Here is a 16,527-nt window from a genome sequence, read left to right on the forward strand (position 1 = left end):
TGCAGATAAGAAGACATGTTATACAAAAATCATGGCTGGAAGAAAACTGCTTACTGCTTAGCCTTTCAAAGGGAAAATTTCTGTATTTCAATGATTCAGCTGCCTTGAAGAATATCAGATTAATGAACCAAGCAAACAAGAACATCTTGTACACTTAATGTTATATAAAGTATACACGAGACAACACAAATTTCCATTTCCCTCAGTCTTTTGACCAGAGCCAGTTTAATGCCTTGAGATGTTCTGTCATGCAACAGGCAATGACAGGCAAAGGCATGTGCCAATCCCTTTGTGTTTATGGCTCACCAAGGCAGGCCAGTCGTCACTTCAGCTCAGGTGGCATGTACTTTGCTACTGTAGGATGGCTGCCAAAATAGAGCTTAATCAAGTAACAAGAATAACAAGGCAGAAACTCTGAATGGATTCTGCAAAATTTGAACATAGAATCATAGAATAGTAAGGGTTGGAAAGGGCCTTAAGATCATCTAGTTCCAACCCCCCTGCCATGGGCAGGGACACCTTGCCCTAAACCATGTGGTCCAAGGCTCTGTCCAACCTGGCCTTGAACACCACCAGGGATGGAGCATCCACAACCTCCCTGGGCAACCCATTCCAGTGCTTCACCACCCTCACTGTAAAGAACTTCTTCCTTATATCTAATCTAAACTTCCCCTGTTTAAGTTTGAACCCATTACCCCTTGTCCTACCACTACAGTCCCTAAGGAAGAGTCCCTCCCCAGCATCCTTGTAGACCCCCTTCAGATACTGGAAGGCTGCTATGAGGTCTCCGCGCAGCCTTCTCTTCTGCAGGCTGAACAGCCCCAACTCTCTCAGCCTGTCTTCACATGGGAGGTGCTCCAGCCCTCTTATCATCCTCGTGGCCCTCCTCTGGACTCACTCCAATAGCTCCATGTCCTTTTTATGTTGAGGACACCAGAACCGTACGCAGTACTCCAAGTGAGGTCTCACATGAACATGAACTTCTCAGAATAGTAATAGAGACTAAAAGCCTTTTACAGCATTAACAGACAGAGACACAATAGTGACCTGAAAAAGTGAAAGCACAAGAGAAAAGCAGAATGCAGGTTTTCGTTTGTTCCTATGCCTTTCCAGCAACTGGCTTTCTATTGAGCAATTTCCCTCAGAGAAATGTGTAAACTCTCATCTCTGCCAGAAACTGCAAAACATAAACCACTCTAATTTATATTAGTATAAATTAATATAATTAGTATTATTAGTATAATCCAAAAGCTACAGTCATGGATGGGCTCTATTCTATTATCACATAAGAGAACATGAGAAATTAAAGATGCAACTAAAGTCAAATCAAACGAGAGAAGGGGGAATGGCCAAGTAGGATCAAGTCACAAAATCATACCTTGCAACCTCTATGCACATCTGGTCACAACTTTTTAATGTATTACATTGAAGATTCCTTCTCAGATCTTATTACCCACTTGTGCTACACTATTTTTTTTTTTTTTTTTGATGTCCAATAACAGAGTGACTAGCTGCTATTAATTTCTTATTTTGTTCATTCTTTTTTGTATGTTTGATTTACCCTTTGGAAGTAGAATATGTCTAAACATTCCTTTCCTATTATTTTTATTAACTGCCTCTGTATAAGATTAACACAGATATGTGCACATTGAGCACCCTCAAACACATCTATAACTCCAAAAATAAACTATAGTGCTAATTGACCTTCTCACAGCCTAGAAATACCAGTATAAATGAGCAACCTCTAGTACATTGAGATAGTTCCTGCACTGGGAGAATTTGGCCCATTTTTTTCCCTCTCATATTCCCCCACAGAGCCCCAGCCCTCCTTGGGTCCCTGCAAGCTGGTAAACATAGCACTGCAGGAGGAAGTTCAGTGGACTGACAAGTTCTCTGCTTGGACTGGTCTGAGTGACCACTGCATTTTTTTTGAGTATGTAATAAATACATTCATATGGCTTCTGAATTAATCTCCTTCCAGTGAACACTCACAGTGATTGTTTTACAGATAACGATCTCTTCAAAATAGGACTTTCTTGACCTCAGTTTCCTACACAGTGTTAAGGATGCTGCAACATTTACTGAATAATAGTATCAATCAATCAATGTGCTCTGATACTTCTCTCTTTCACCTCTCTCCCCAGATTTAAATGTAGGGCTACATAAAATGCATAATACAAGTTCAGTCAGTTTTTGAAAACTCACTTCAGCCTCTTCATGGGTTCTGCATTGCAAGGAAAGCAGTTACGCCTGCACTAATTCTATTTTCAGTGGGAAAAAATCTGGTGGAACTAGCCTTTGGAAATGGTTTAAATTCTTGTAAGTGGAATTCTAACATATAAAATTAGCAAACATATAAAACATTTATTACCATAGAGATATTATACAGCTGCTTGGATTCTTTTTTTCTTTTTTTCCGTACTCCATTTATTGCCAACATCTTCCTTAAAATAAGTATTCAGCTAGTTCCTAATGTGTAGCCTACAATGTAACTGGGCTCCCTTCTGTGTCTGCTGCAATAGTGGCACTCCCTCAGTATAATAAATATTCTCTATATGACAGTTAGGTTTAAGCATGATTGTAAATGCAAAGTTCAGGAGGTTGCCATTAATATTATCTTACGTCCTTATTTCCTGCTGTCTTCATAGCTTGTTTACTCTTAAATTAGAACATAATTAGCAAATCGTATAGCTCATTTTTACTGAAAATAGCAGCTCAGCAAAATGTTTCCTATCATCTGGGGCTAACCTTCCCACAGGCTGCATATCCTGGAACAGCACACTGTAATAAGAGAAATCAGTTTTTTTGAATCTAGGCCAAAAGTTAATTTAATTTCTCTGGCTGCCCCCCTCTTTCCAGCTCTTCCTCCCACTGTCCCCAGTAACACTCACATACATGAGCTGGAGTTAAGAAGCTGCAGTTGGTAAACAAAACAAAGACAAAACTGCTAAGAAGTTAATGAAAACATCAGTAAGTCATAGCATCTGGATCTCATCATCCACCTCTGACGTAAGGAAGATGTCCAGATGTTAGCACAACTGTAGCAGTTGAAATATTTTGTGAGCGAGGCTCCTTCCAAACAATGAGACACAAAGCAGTTCAGCACTTTCAGCAGTCTTTAGGAATGTTTCAAATATATAGTGGTCTTTCAAAAGCACAAAATATTTGCTTGGTGCCGAAAGAATATACAGTCTGGGGAGCTGGGTCTGGGTATCGGGAGCCCCTGTTTTTGGGAAGTGCATATGAATGTTCAAAGAGCAGAAGATGAGGCCTCCTGGTTGTCTGTCATAAGGAGACACTTCTAGCAGAGACAGAATGCTGCATATCTTGTGCTATCCAGCATTTAAGACTAGAGTTTAACAGTATCCACGATGATGAATTACGAAGCTGGGCCTGGGGAAATCAGACCATAATTTTCATCTTTCTCACTCATTTTTAATCCCCATCTGAGAACATGTACCACATACAAGCCTTGCATGCTGAAAAGTATAAATGAGGAGGCTGGTTTCCTAGCAGGTGGTTGCCAGGTGTGTTGGTTTTTAACTTCCCCTCATGTCCAAGCTACCTGACAGAACAGTGATGTTTTTCGTGTTCGGGTGCTCATTCTCCATTTCCACAGCCACATGATTGCTCAGTTCCTCTCAGGCATGTTTTGTGGGCTGCTCTGGGTATGCTCCCTCCCTCCTTGGCCCATGCTTATAAAGAATCAGTTCAGAGTCCCCAAGAAAGCAGCAAAGTTATTTCTAAAAATTCCTAATTGCTAAAGTGTTCTGGGACTGAATTCTTCTTATGCACATCCCTAAAATCCGAGGCACAAGACAGAACATGGGGCTGCTGTCTGATTGCTGCCATCCTAGAATTGGCTACGATGACTGTGGAAAAACAGAATGCTGAAAAAAGGGTGTATTTCCATAATCCCCTCCAGCTGTTGTAACTCGAATGCATGAGGAATTCGTAGCAACCACTTTTATAATATGCTTAGCATACTGTGTACTTCTTATTGTAAACTTGGACAAAACAGTGTCATTGTTGTAGCCCAGCTACAGAAATGGTGGTGGAGCTCCATGAAATAAATGTTTTAAATTTCATTAATGGAGGAAAATGTGAAGCTCATAGATAAAACTTTCCAAGTGTTCAGTCCTCCAATGGTGCAACTTATTCTGCCGTATGAAAATACCCATTACAAATACAAGATGATAGAGTATACACACTTTCTTTTCCTTGTGAGTGTTGCAATCTCTATTAGTATCAGACTTCAAATTGGAAGCATGAGAGTGTTGGAAACAAGACATTCCAGCAACTGAAAATAAACACCAATAGAATCATGTTAAAGGCAGCTATGATCTTTCTGACACTTCTCTACATTTTCATATAGAGAGTGAGAAATTAAAAAATAGAACATGGAATAAGAACCTAATGAGGCATTTAATTCCAATTGCCCTTTTGAATGAGGATTTTGACTGAAAGACTTTGTCTTAAACGAATTCCAGTCATTCCACGATAAAAATACCAGTGCTAAAAAAAGGCGTGTAATATTCTATATACTTATGGGAAATTTAGGGTGGCAATATTTTTTAAAAATAGACATGTATATGCAGTGTATGAAATGTATTATTTCTGATCACATTTGATGTCTGAATTTGAAAGATGCTAAGAATTATAAATCACATGAATGAAACTGATATTTTCTCAAAAGAATGAATTACTTACACTACAAACTTGTTTAGTAATTACATGGATAGCAAAAAAGCTCTTCAACACTCTCAAAGGGAGTAAACTTTACCATTATAAAGATATTTAACTATTCAACCAAAATAATTGTTTTGCACTGGATATGCTTTACCTGCTTTATTATACAAATAGTTTCTTTTGTTATTAGACAATTGTGTTAACAGTTTTCCTATTTCTTTTCCATCAGTTAAAGTCTATTTACTAGTCTATTTTACAGGTACATATCAATACCCATACCTTGTGGCCAGTGGCTATTTTTAATATTTGTAAAATAACCTGAGTAAAGCACCAAAACCATAGGAGGTTGTCTCCAGACTGGGGGTCAGTAATTTCCTAAAAATGCTGATATAGCCAAACAGTGATATATTTGAAGCTATATATCAAGTGGTCTCAGGTTTTGTAACATATCCATTTTCTAAAACCTTATTCCACCTACATACACTGTAAATCTTTCTCCAATCTCAGAACAAAGCAAACACTTAAAGCAGTAATTTCTGTTCTGCATGAGTATAAATTCTAGAGACAGGTAAAATGTAATTCAAAACACTTTACCTTAACCTGAGGCTTTAAAAATTTCCCAAGCATGAAAACTCCTTTCTTTACTTCCTTTACTTCCTATAGTTAGCTATATATATACACCTGGAAGTATAAGCAATAGCTGGGACTTTTTAAAGAATGAGTAAGTCCTATACCCACAGATTTTGCAATCCATAAAAAGGCACATTTTAAGGCATCAGAGTTAAGGGGAAAGTATAAGAGAAGAGAGGAATTAGAAACTCAGTGGAAATATAGGGATGTTCATAATGGAGAACAAAGTAGCCATCACAAGAGCAGATAGTGTGTCACAGATATCTTGGTGATCATATACAAGTTATGCAAAGATTGATATGGCAGTAGTATGAAAAACTAATAATGATATATTTCTAGCTAATCATCATAAATTCAAAAATAAAAGGTCTACTGAAAGGGGCCTGCAAAGAAACTCTTCAGAAGTAGATTCAAAATTAAGCCAGCCTTTATTAAAAACATGAAAACTAGATAAAAGCTGACTGATGGTCTTCTAAAAGGAATCTAAATGGGAAAGAATTGTTTGATGGAATGACTTCTTCTGCAGTTTCAGAGTTGTCTCTGTGGCTACATCTTTAGCAATAACTTACAAGGACATATATAATATTTCCAGATGATTCAAATACTAGCAAAGTAGGAATAAGCAGAAGTGGTCTGTTACAGGTCTTTGCAAATGAGTCATTCTTCATTTCTTTGGCAATTAACAAGCAACAAAACCAAGAAAACCAGGGATGGCAAAAGTCCATTTTTAGTTGGCCAGAGGTACAAAATGAATTTAATCCTGGTGTAAATGAAATATTATGAAGTTTTAGTGAAATTTAATTAAGAAGAAATTGACATAATTGAAAATGATAAGTAAGTAAATAAATAATAGCAAATAGAAAAGTTGAAGGTTTATTTTTAAAATACCAAATAAGTAATGTTTTCCCCCAGATTTTCAATGACTAAGCCACTGCAGCAAAACTAGCAGTAATTCACCAAACCTAGTCTATCTACACATTCTATTTTTTTCCCTATAATACCAGACATTTCAGAAGAAAATTTATCTTTTTCATCATTAAAAAAAAAAATTAAAACATTAAAAGAAAGGCATATGAGTAGCCAGTTGTACTCAGTGTCTGACCATGTTTTCTACAAAGATGCTGAGTTTGAGGGTATGTACATTTCAGAGCTGAGAATGATTCTTCCATGCTCTGGGGAAGCTCACTCCACACTGCTGCCCTTCTTGTGCATAAAATCCTGGTCTCTGTTGGGAGGTCTGTGCACAGAAAAAGCCAGAATGTGCTTCACTTCCCAGCCGAGGATGTGACCTGACATCATTAAAAGGGAATAAACTGGGAATTCCCAAGGAAATGTTTCTATTTCTCATGAATGTAGTAACAGGAAAAGTTAACAGTTTTCATATTGCCCATTTAGGGAATCTGGCAACTTGAGTGTCATTCTGTCAGCTTATTCTTTGCTGTTCATTCCATTGCCCCAAATTTTATCCCATTTCTACTGGGCATTATCTATGTCCCAGCAATTGAAAATGTTTCCATTGTGTTTAGTGATTTACTTAGTGATTCATTTTCCACATTTAATATGACCAGATATGACTATAAACATGTGTCTAGATTTTCTTTGTTTGTGTAAACTAAAAAAAAGGAGAAAAGACACCAAGTGAAAAACCATGTCGTGCTGCCAAAAAAAGTGGTGTGACCATAATGTGACTATGCTGAGCTGCATTTCCCTGCTCCTCAAGACACTTATTTTAGAAATATATACCGTATTTATACAATATGCCATATTTATACAATAGTAATAATATTCCATAATATGGTATAATAATATACCATACTTATACAATTGTGCTTGACCCCAGCTGGCTGAACCACAGGTCGTTCTGCTATGTGATGAGGCAGCACACGCAGTAACTCAGTCCTGGTGTTAGGGTTCAAAAGCAATGTGAGGATGCTGCTCTGCGGTACTCCACCACGGCCAGGGTAGGACAGCATGAAGAGGTCATCTAACAGGACAGTCTATATTCATTAGTATCCCTTTATAGTGCCCACTCAAAATCAAAGCATCTTTAGCTACAATCTTTTAGTTCCATGTAATGTTAATAGTATTTTAAATACTTTTGATTCTTTTTGTCCAAGACTAATTCAACCTTTCTTTTGTGTCATTAAGACTACATGATCTAATGGCAAAGATATTTTCCATAATATTTTTCCTACTTAGGAGGTAGATAGTACTGCCTGTTCAATGATTATATCAGATTATGTTGGATGATCTGCTATTTCTGTGTGCAGGCTGGAGTTTTTTTTACAGGCAAAACATTACTTTTTCTTGAGCATGCCATGAAGAATGCATATTTCACATTTTCTTCTTTCTTTTGCAAATATCATGTGCTTTTTTAAAAGGTGTGCCGTGATAACACAAATTGCTGATCTAAGTGGATTTCTTATTTCAGTGTCGTGAACTTTCTTTACCATTTTTAGGTAGTCAGCAGTTTAAACTGCTGATATTCCGGAGAACAAACAGAACAGCAACAAAACTTGTTGCTGTTTTGTTTCTCTTCCTGGATCTCTATTATTCATGAAGTATTTTCAGGAATACACCCTGATATCTACTCCAATTACATACTGCACTGCTTACTGGGGGTTTAGCCTGATGATTTTCTGAGTTTCCAACTGACAGCAGCCCAAATATACTAGTGGACTGACAAGCCTACATCACTGGCACTGCCTGGAAAATGGAACTGTCACTGCTTTTAAGGGTCCTCTAACATCTAAGACTTGTATTGATAAAAACTGTGACGGCTCATAACAATCTGCCAAGTAGAATAAAAACACGCTGCCCCTTATCAGCACAGCTAAAGAGGCTAGAGGGTTCACGTTCACTCCTCATTTCTAGGAATGTGACAGAGTCTCAAGAAATATAATTAGCTGTTGTCTATCCCCCAAATATTTGACAATCATATGCAAAGTTTAATACATACGATTATCAAGGCCTTTTTGGATCCTGATAAAACCTGCATATTTTCATATATAGGTCACATGCAGAAGGTATAAATGACATGTCATTATATGCTTTCCTATGTGAACTGATGAGAGGAAAACAATTTTATAAGACAGTTGGTAGTAGCTGTCTTATGTGGACATAGGCCAGAGGTACTTGGAGTCTGCTGATGCAAATGCCATTCTGAACTTAACTATAAATTAAAAAGCTCACTTCAAAGCATTTACATAAACATCTCTAGCAGGTGGAATGGAAACGAATACCAGGGCAAACAAGTGTCCAGCTGACCAGGCAACATGCAGATTAAACAAAGGCTGAATTGGCCCCACCAGCTTCCCTTTTATAGGTCTATGTGACGTCCATGACTCTTTACTCAGAATTTCTTCCTTCTCAATGTTCCATCCAGTGGAGTTTCAGCAATGTCCTAAAGATCAGGACCTGCATTGTGACTGCTGCTCCATGCCCTGCAGTCTTTAAGTGATCAAAGCAGCCCAATTTTCTAACACACCTTTGAGAGATAAAATGGACTGTCTGCCTGGTTCAGTTTGCCATGGAAGAGAGGTTAATGTCCAGCACTTTCATAACACTGCCATGTTTGTGACTGACTGCTGAGCACTAAAGTAAATGTAATGTCCCTATCTCCTGTGACCATGAGGCTTTACTGTAAAACAGTGGTAAAGCTGAGGTTCTCTGCCCAGGGAACTCAGTGTCATTTGACATCCATGCAAACAGGCACAGAATTGATCCAGCCACTAACTAACTTAGTGGGCAGAACAAGGTTTTTATGAGTTGCTCTAATTTAAAACAGGTTTTTGCCCCTGTGTGTCTTTATAGGCCATGATCACTCACTGCCTGATTACCTGATATGATCAGTTTTGGAATTGGTGCACCATCACAAATGTCTGTTATGCACTTAGCTGCTCTTATTTCTCCAAAACATAACTGCAGGAGAATGATGTAAAAGTTCAGTTTACATTAGTGAGTCATATGGTGTGCCTCTTGGTCATCTATCTCATCCTTGATCTTATCATTATTCACATTTCTCCTCCCCTCGGATAAGCCACCCCCACTGTATACAAACAAACCAAAGTGATCCCTCTGACAAGTCACACCCACTGTGCATTTGTGCTGCCGTTTCTGAAACCTCTAAATGCTGCAATAATAAAAGTAACAACCACAGCAGGGTGAATAAGAAACATTCAATCTAATGGACAAAAACAGACAAGGAAAATAAAGCAAGCTAAATTATCTCCTCCAGCCCTCTATTACTATTTGCATCGAGTTTTTGTGTATTTGCAAGTCAAAATAAAAATGTGAACTGTAACCCTATAGTTGGCTGGTAATTTATATCTCAGAAGCATAGCTCTGGCATACCTGACACTCACTTGGAGCTCACAGCACTGAAATCCTTGCCAGAGGAAATACCAGTAATTGCTCAGTGAACAGCCCAGATATTCCAACTGACACACTCCTTGGCTGCAAAACACTTGGTAATGCAACTCACTGAAACACATCACGACAGTAAAGCACAGGGTCTGACCTGACAGCGAAATAAAATGCTTCAGCACACTTCAGTCTGAGGAGTTTACACCATAATATCGCACTAAAATTCTCTTCTCCTTTTCTTCTATCTGATGTTTATGTCATCTTGTTAAAGGAGCAGACACAGCCCCAGCACAGGCATAGCACTGAAGTAACATGACACAGAAACAAAAGGCTGCAGAAATACTTAGAGGAGACATCAATATGTTACGCAAATGATACCACTAATTACCATTGTTGATTATTGTCCCTTCCGAATCCTAAAATATACTTATGTAATATCCTTTCTCACCTGCCAGTCGTCTGTCTCTCGTGTTTTTCCAGATAATATCCAAGGCTCTAGCAGTGGAGTCCCTGATATGATCACTAAATGATCTTCTCAGAGGGGCTTTCGCTGAGTGGTGCATAATGCAGATCGATCACACATCCAGAGTCAAATGGCTGTAGCTTAGCCCCCGGAAAAAGGGCATTCTTTGCCCAGGGATCTGTCTGAATTTCTCTTCACCAGGCAGGCAGGTTGTTACTTTATATAATTCGTCATGAGCCCTGTGGAGCTTTTCCTTGAAGAGTCAGGCATTGCAGTTCTCACTGCGGATGCAGGAAAGCTCAGGCTGCAGCCAGCCTACTGGAAAGCTGCCAAAATCTTACATCTGGAACAGTTTACAAATGAGCTAACGATACAGTCATTTAGATTTGGGGCTTTATTTGTGGATATCTATAGGATTCTAGCTTCCTGTTTAATCAAATAACTTACTAGGCACATACTTGCATGCTCATTTATTAGGATAATATTTCCCTGCTTAACTGATATTTCAGGTAATCTTTCATGTTTTGACATGAAAAAGCTAAGAAAAAGAAAAGAGATAAAGTAATTTTAAGTATCTGCAGTTCAGGTATTTTATTTCCTTACTGTATTTTTCTTGCATATCATCCTATCTGTAGCACAGAATAGGGCCTGATTCTGAGTTCTCTGTATGTAGTACTTCATGCCAACGTAGTAAGAAAAGGATGAAAATACAAAAATGAGAGGAAAAGGAGAGAGAAAAACAAAATAAGGAGAGGGAACTAGGCCTCATATCTTTGCTGAAGGAAAAGATAAGGTCCCATACGTAAAAAGTTTATGCGTGTAACTGAGATTAATAGTCACAGTAAATGAAGCCATTTGACCTTGCTTATTTTGACCTTTTTAACTGATTACTGTGTCCTGTGGCTTCCCTGAGGGAGACAGGGAAGAATAAAGGAGTAGCTGAGACTCTCTTTCCTTTTCTAATATTACGTATGGTAACGTGTAAAGAGGTGAAAGATCCCAGCCTGAAAATCTAATCTCCTTTGTGACCAGGAAAACCAAGAACAATTGAATAAAGTTGTCTTCATGTTAATTAAAGGTGGAGTCTTTCATTTTCACAGAAAATACAGTTGCTAAAGTCAGATACCATTATTTTCTTGAGAAGTATTATGTTATCATTAGAATTGATTGATTAACTTCTCACAAGGTTGGCACACAGATCAAATTACAGAATCACAATTTTCAGCCTGTGATTTTCTACTCCCTTTGAATTCCTTCCTAAGAACAAAACAGTTTTTTCTTTTTTGTTATTCTAGATAATTTATTTCACACGATTATTTGTATTTTTTTTTCCAGTGCATTCATTCTCAGTTCCCTTAATTTTCACCAGTTCTCATTTCCTTTAAGACAAACCATGATCTCATTCCAACAATGAAAAGAAATTTACAGGCATTGCAATACTGTAACTGATGGAAGAATTGGCTCACCATCTATTTAATGCAGATCATAATTTCTTCCCATCTAGGCCTTTGTCTTTTATCTTTATAGAGCATCTGCAAACACTAATGTCCTGTGTACAACTTTGAACAAAACCAAGAGCAGCAAAGGATCTCTACAGTTTGCAGTTACTTTCCTCGTTACATCCCTCCTACTTTTTGAGGCCAGATGGAGAAAGAAGCAGCCAGCTCTCTAGAGAAATTCAATATGACTACACACGCTTGAAATGTGTGTTGGGTTTGGGTTGGATTTTTTTTAATTATTCTGGCAAAATTTCTTTGTAGAGCAAGTGACAATGCTTAGATAGGCAAATGCTGACATGATGACCAGAGCATAATTTATCTACTTTGAAGCTCTTACACCCTTTTCAGGCGACTTACGCCGTTGTTTCTATTAGTTACCAGCTTAGAAGAGCACCAGTTCATCCTAAAATGAGAATGCAGTAAGCAATATCTAAATCTGGAACTGAATGCGTATACCTCCATATTTCAGCTGAGTACCACTGTCAGAGGAGAACAACAGGCATTGAGGGAGAAGGCCATCGCAGCAGATTTTAACTACCAGTGGCTCCATCTACATTACCAACAATATGGCCCAGAAAGAGTGGATTTATGCAGCAAAATAAATGTTACCAAGGTTCTGACACATCTCAAGGTTGAACTTTGAATTAGTTCAACCTGGGTCTCAGGAATTGAATGAATCGTCTCCACGGTTTGGAGATCACTGATGCGCTACCGGGGTGTATCTTCTGGCTTAGTTTCAACTGAAAGCCATCCAGTTCACATGCTCCAAGACTGCTTGGAGATATGAACCAAAGGGTAATGTAGGCAGAACCTTTTCAAGAGCATACACCTGATTCAGGCTAAAATGTCAATAAAAACACACCAACCATTATTTATTTTAACAGCTAAACCAACTTTTTAAAATTTAAAAATAAAAAGAGCAATATATATATTGCTGATCAGGGTTTAATTCTTTGAGAATTACTGTGGATTCTGTTACACATATAGACATGTTACAGCTCAAAATATTTAAAACAGTTGGTGCAACCAGTTCAACTATATAGGCTGGAAAATGTCAGAATGACCTAACAAAGGGCAAAGGAGAAGTAAAGATAAACTGTAGCAAAGCAAAGGAAGAAGGCTAAGGGAGTCTGCTTGTCTGATGTTACAACACGTATAAAGTAAGATTGTGTGAAGAATTTAATTAAATGTCAGAAAATTCTTGCTGGACCATGAACAGCAAAACAATTAGGTATAGGTAGGCTAGAAACATGAGTAGGAAATAAAAGGCCTTTAATTTCAGAAAAGCGTAGACTGAGAGATTTAATGGGGAAGACAATTAAAAGCAAATGTATACAATCAGAGAAGGAAATTTGAGATGCGTGACGTTCACTATGGTCATAAAACGAGATAAGAGTTTGCAATCTGAAAGCATAAAAGGATTTTTAAATCATATTAAAAGGAAGCATCAGATCAGAGCAGCACTTCAGTCTCTACTCTTGCATTTAAATAATGCCCCTTGTGCAACAATGCGCTCAGTTTTGATCTGGAACTCTCCATACCCAAAGGATGTTGAAAAGACGTCCAGAAAACCCAGTGTGCTGGGATACTGACAGCCGGTGGCAGCAGGGCCATGGAGGCTCTTAGTTCTGTGCTGGGAAACACCCATGAGTTCAAGGAAAAGCTGCCGAGCTGCCACAGCTGCCATGCCATTATCGGATACTCATGTTGGGAGCCCTGTACTGCACCTAAGGCAAGCTCCTCCCGCATTCCCAGACACAGCTCTGTGCTGGAGAAATGTTACTGACTAAATGATACCTGCTTATGTAGTGATATTTTCCCTTTCAGGTCAGACATACTCCCTATTCCCTTTCAGATGCAGTTGTTTGCAGGGAGATATCTACCCAAATCACATGCCTGCAGCTACCTCCAGATTGTTTATATGGAAAAGCTTCCTCCATTTCTCTATTAAACTCATGATCACAGTCTGAACTGGAAGAGGATGCCAATGGTGCCAAGTACATGTGTACAGACTTCAGCTGGTGAAACCCTGATGTCGGTCAACATGAATGTATTAGATGAATTTATGGGGAAAGGTGTTAAACCAAACAGTTAAACTGGAGTACTGTGAATGACATCTAAGGAAAAAAGGTTTTAATGGTGAGATTTATGGACTGGCAAAGAAAATGTTTTCAAAGAAAATGGCAAAATATTGTGCTGCTCTTTTTGAAAATCTACTGGAAAATATTTTGAAAACGAATACCTTCCTTTAGCTGTGAAATGGCCTATGCACCCTTGCATCTACAATCCAATTAGCAGTATATAGGTACTACAGCAAAATCCATGCAAAAATACGCAAAGTCCTAACCTCCCAACCAGTATCTAGGTAAAATTTATGATGCAGCTCTATCTCTTGGCTTCACTATGTCTGGAAACTTAAGGAAGATCACCAGCAGGCACAGGTTTTGTATTTGAATAGTATTCATGGATATCACAGTCATAGCGCAGTCAATACTCCAGCTATCTTCCAGAATTATTTTACTTTATTCAGTATATTCTGCTCATTGGCTGAGATAAAAAAAAAAAAAAAAAACCAAAGAAATTCTTATGCGCAAAAGGTAAACTGGATGGGTCAACAAAAATGTGTGCTGAACTAAAAATATGATGGGAATCTGAAGAAGAGGGGTCTGTTGCTGACAAGAGTGGAATGCAGCAGCCAGCGTTCGGGGAGAAAGGTGACAGTATACCCTCAGGAAAGAGGCGTCCGTGCACACGTGCAGAGCAGCACGTGTACCCAGGGAAGAGTCTTTCTGGAATTCCAGAAGCAAATATTTATAGGGACCAAATCCATACTTGGCTGCCCAGCCAGCTTGGAGCCAGGCCGAGCCCTGTCCTCCCGACCCAGACACCGCTGCTCCCAGGACAGCATCTTTCCTGTTGGCCATGCCTAGCCTGCCTCTGGACTGCAGCCACTGACTGCTCCCGCTTCTCTCTTCAGGAATATTTATAGAAATGTCTTGTTAATACAAGTGAAGCTGAGCCTCTCCAATCTTCCTCTTAAGGCTGGATCTAGTTACTTGTAAAGTGCCGCTCATGGTTCTTAAACACACCGCTCTTAAACCAGCTGAGGAAGGCAGAAGCTAATTCCTTATAACCTTACCACCCCTCAGTAGTTCAAGCTGAAGGATCTAAGCTTGCCAAACATATCTGTTTTCTGTCCTTTAGTGGTTCTATCCATATTTCAGTCTGCAAAGATAATATTAAAGATCCCTTTTCCTCTTTAAGGAAAAGAGCAGTCAGAATGCATCAGGTACTAGGAAGGATGGGAATGGTGATCTCATTTTCAGTTCTAGCAACGTCCAGCTCCTGGGAAGTAAACAGTTATGAAAACCTCACTCTCTTCAGGCTTGCTCAAAATGTATCAGCTTTCCGAGTGTTTATGAATGTACAAATTCTTATGTTTATCTCTGGTTCATCTATGTGATTCTGGCCCCTTGAATCTGGAATGATGCATGCATTCAAAACATGCATAACCAGTCAGAGACACATCATTTTTAAACATACTGCCAGTTTGAGCTTTGCTGTGACTTCCGTAGGGGCAGTGACAAATAGTGTGGTAAATTCAGTCCATCTTGGTTGGGTGATCTATGCAGCTTGACTGATCTGATGCACACAATCATCATTCCCCTTGTTACAGAAACAGAAAGGTAATGCCATGACTCTCCAAAAGTATCGCAAACAAAAAAATGATTCAGAATCAAAAGTTTAGGTCTAATTAAAAATGCCTGCTGAGCACATGGCATATGTCACGGTTTCATCTCCCAGCAGATGTCTCCAAATGCTATCTAGGATACCAGACTGGGAAAGGAGTCCTTTGAATTTTGACTTTGACATGTGTTGCTTTCCAAAAGAAAATCTGGTACTGCAACATCTGCAGTATCTGAGAAATCTGATACATATCAGATCTTTAGACAAGAAGCAGTCACCAATCAGAGCAGACCGTAAAGATTTAGGGAAATTCCTACAGAAAGGTAGGCAAATAAAATGTACTTTCTTGAAACAAAAGTTTCAATAGAAGCTTGAGAAATCCCAACAAAATGCTTGATATGACAAAACCACTTCTTTATTCAATTTGCTTTGGTTTTAAAAAACACCAACTCTGTTCTTCAGTTAGATAAGGTAGAAATGTTCAGGGTGTAAGGGTTAAAAACAGCTGGGCAATTGTCTGTCTCATGGACTACTTCCTAGTGCTCAGCTTTCCCCATGCCTCTTTATTTGGCAGCCCTGGGAGCAGTGGCCTTAGAGTGGCAGCCACACTGTCATCATAATTTCCTTCCTCCCATCTTCCTTTCAAAGAGACATTTTAATGAAACAATCTTTCCAGGACAAGTTTTTCTTTTTTATTCCAGCTTGAGAATAAAAATTTCAGAAGGACATTATTTTCTCATTTCTTTCACTAGGAGTGATAATCAGCATGTTTTAGTAACCTAGGCTTCCAAACTTGGAAGGCAGGCAGGATACAGATTATAGTGAGGAAGACTATTTTCTCCTCCCATGTTTTGGCCTCCTATTTACATGGTACTGAGGGAGAACATTAGGATTGTTTCTCTGTCAAGTATCACTGCATAATGGAAAGAAGTGATGGAAAAAATGCATAGAACAGGTTGGGAGTCTTCCCAGCCCATACGCGGGATTTGTCTGTTGATTTCTGTATGACGCCCTCTCCTCTTCAGCCTCTCCATTTTCACTCCCTTCCAAATTCCCTTACTAGTTGTTCCTTCCTGCTGATGTCTCTGCCTTCTAAAGACTGCTCCAGCATGCTTTGCACAGTTTTCTCCCTATCCCTGTCCCAGTTACGTCCTTCTCCATCATCCGACCTCTGTTTCCTGTGACTGACTTCTC

At 38.8% G+C, this 16,527-nt stretch overlaps 1 protein-coding gene across 2 annotated transcripts in view; it reads right to left on the bottom strand.

Annotated features, from left to right (window-relative positions):
* The window catches only part of DLC1 (DLC1 Rho GTPase activating protein), a 213,471-nt gene that overhangs the window by 91,391 nt on the left and 105,553 nt on the right, over window positions 1-16,527 (bottom strand). The window contains exon 1 of one of the 2 annotated variants that reach the window (XM_030491471.1): window positions 10,133-10,429. The exons of the other annotated variant lie outside the window; for it this stretch is intronic. Within the exon in view, the coding sequence (XP_030347331.1) occupies window positions 10,133-10,247 (115 nt within the window). The 5' untranslated portion in view covers window positions 10,248-10,429. Of the gene's footprint in view, window positions 1-10,132; window positions 10,430-16,527 lie in introns of those variants that run through there. 2 annotated transcript variants of the gene reach the window in all.

Source organism: Strigops habroptila, chromosome 7 (assembly GCF_004027225.2).
Source record: "Strigops habroptila isolate Jane chromosome 7, bStrHab1.2.pri, whole genome shotgun sequence".
NCBI classification, from domain to species: domain Eukaryota; kingdom Metazoa; phylum Chordata; class Aves; order Psittaciformes; family Psittacidae; genus Strigops; species Strigops habroptila.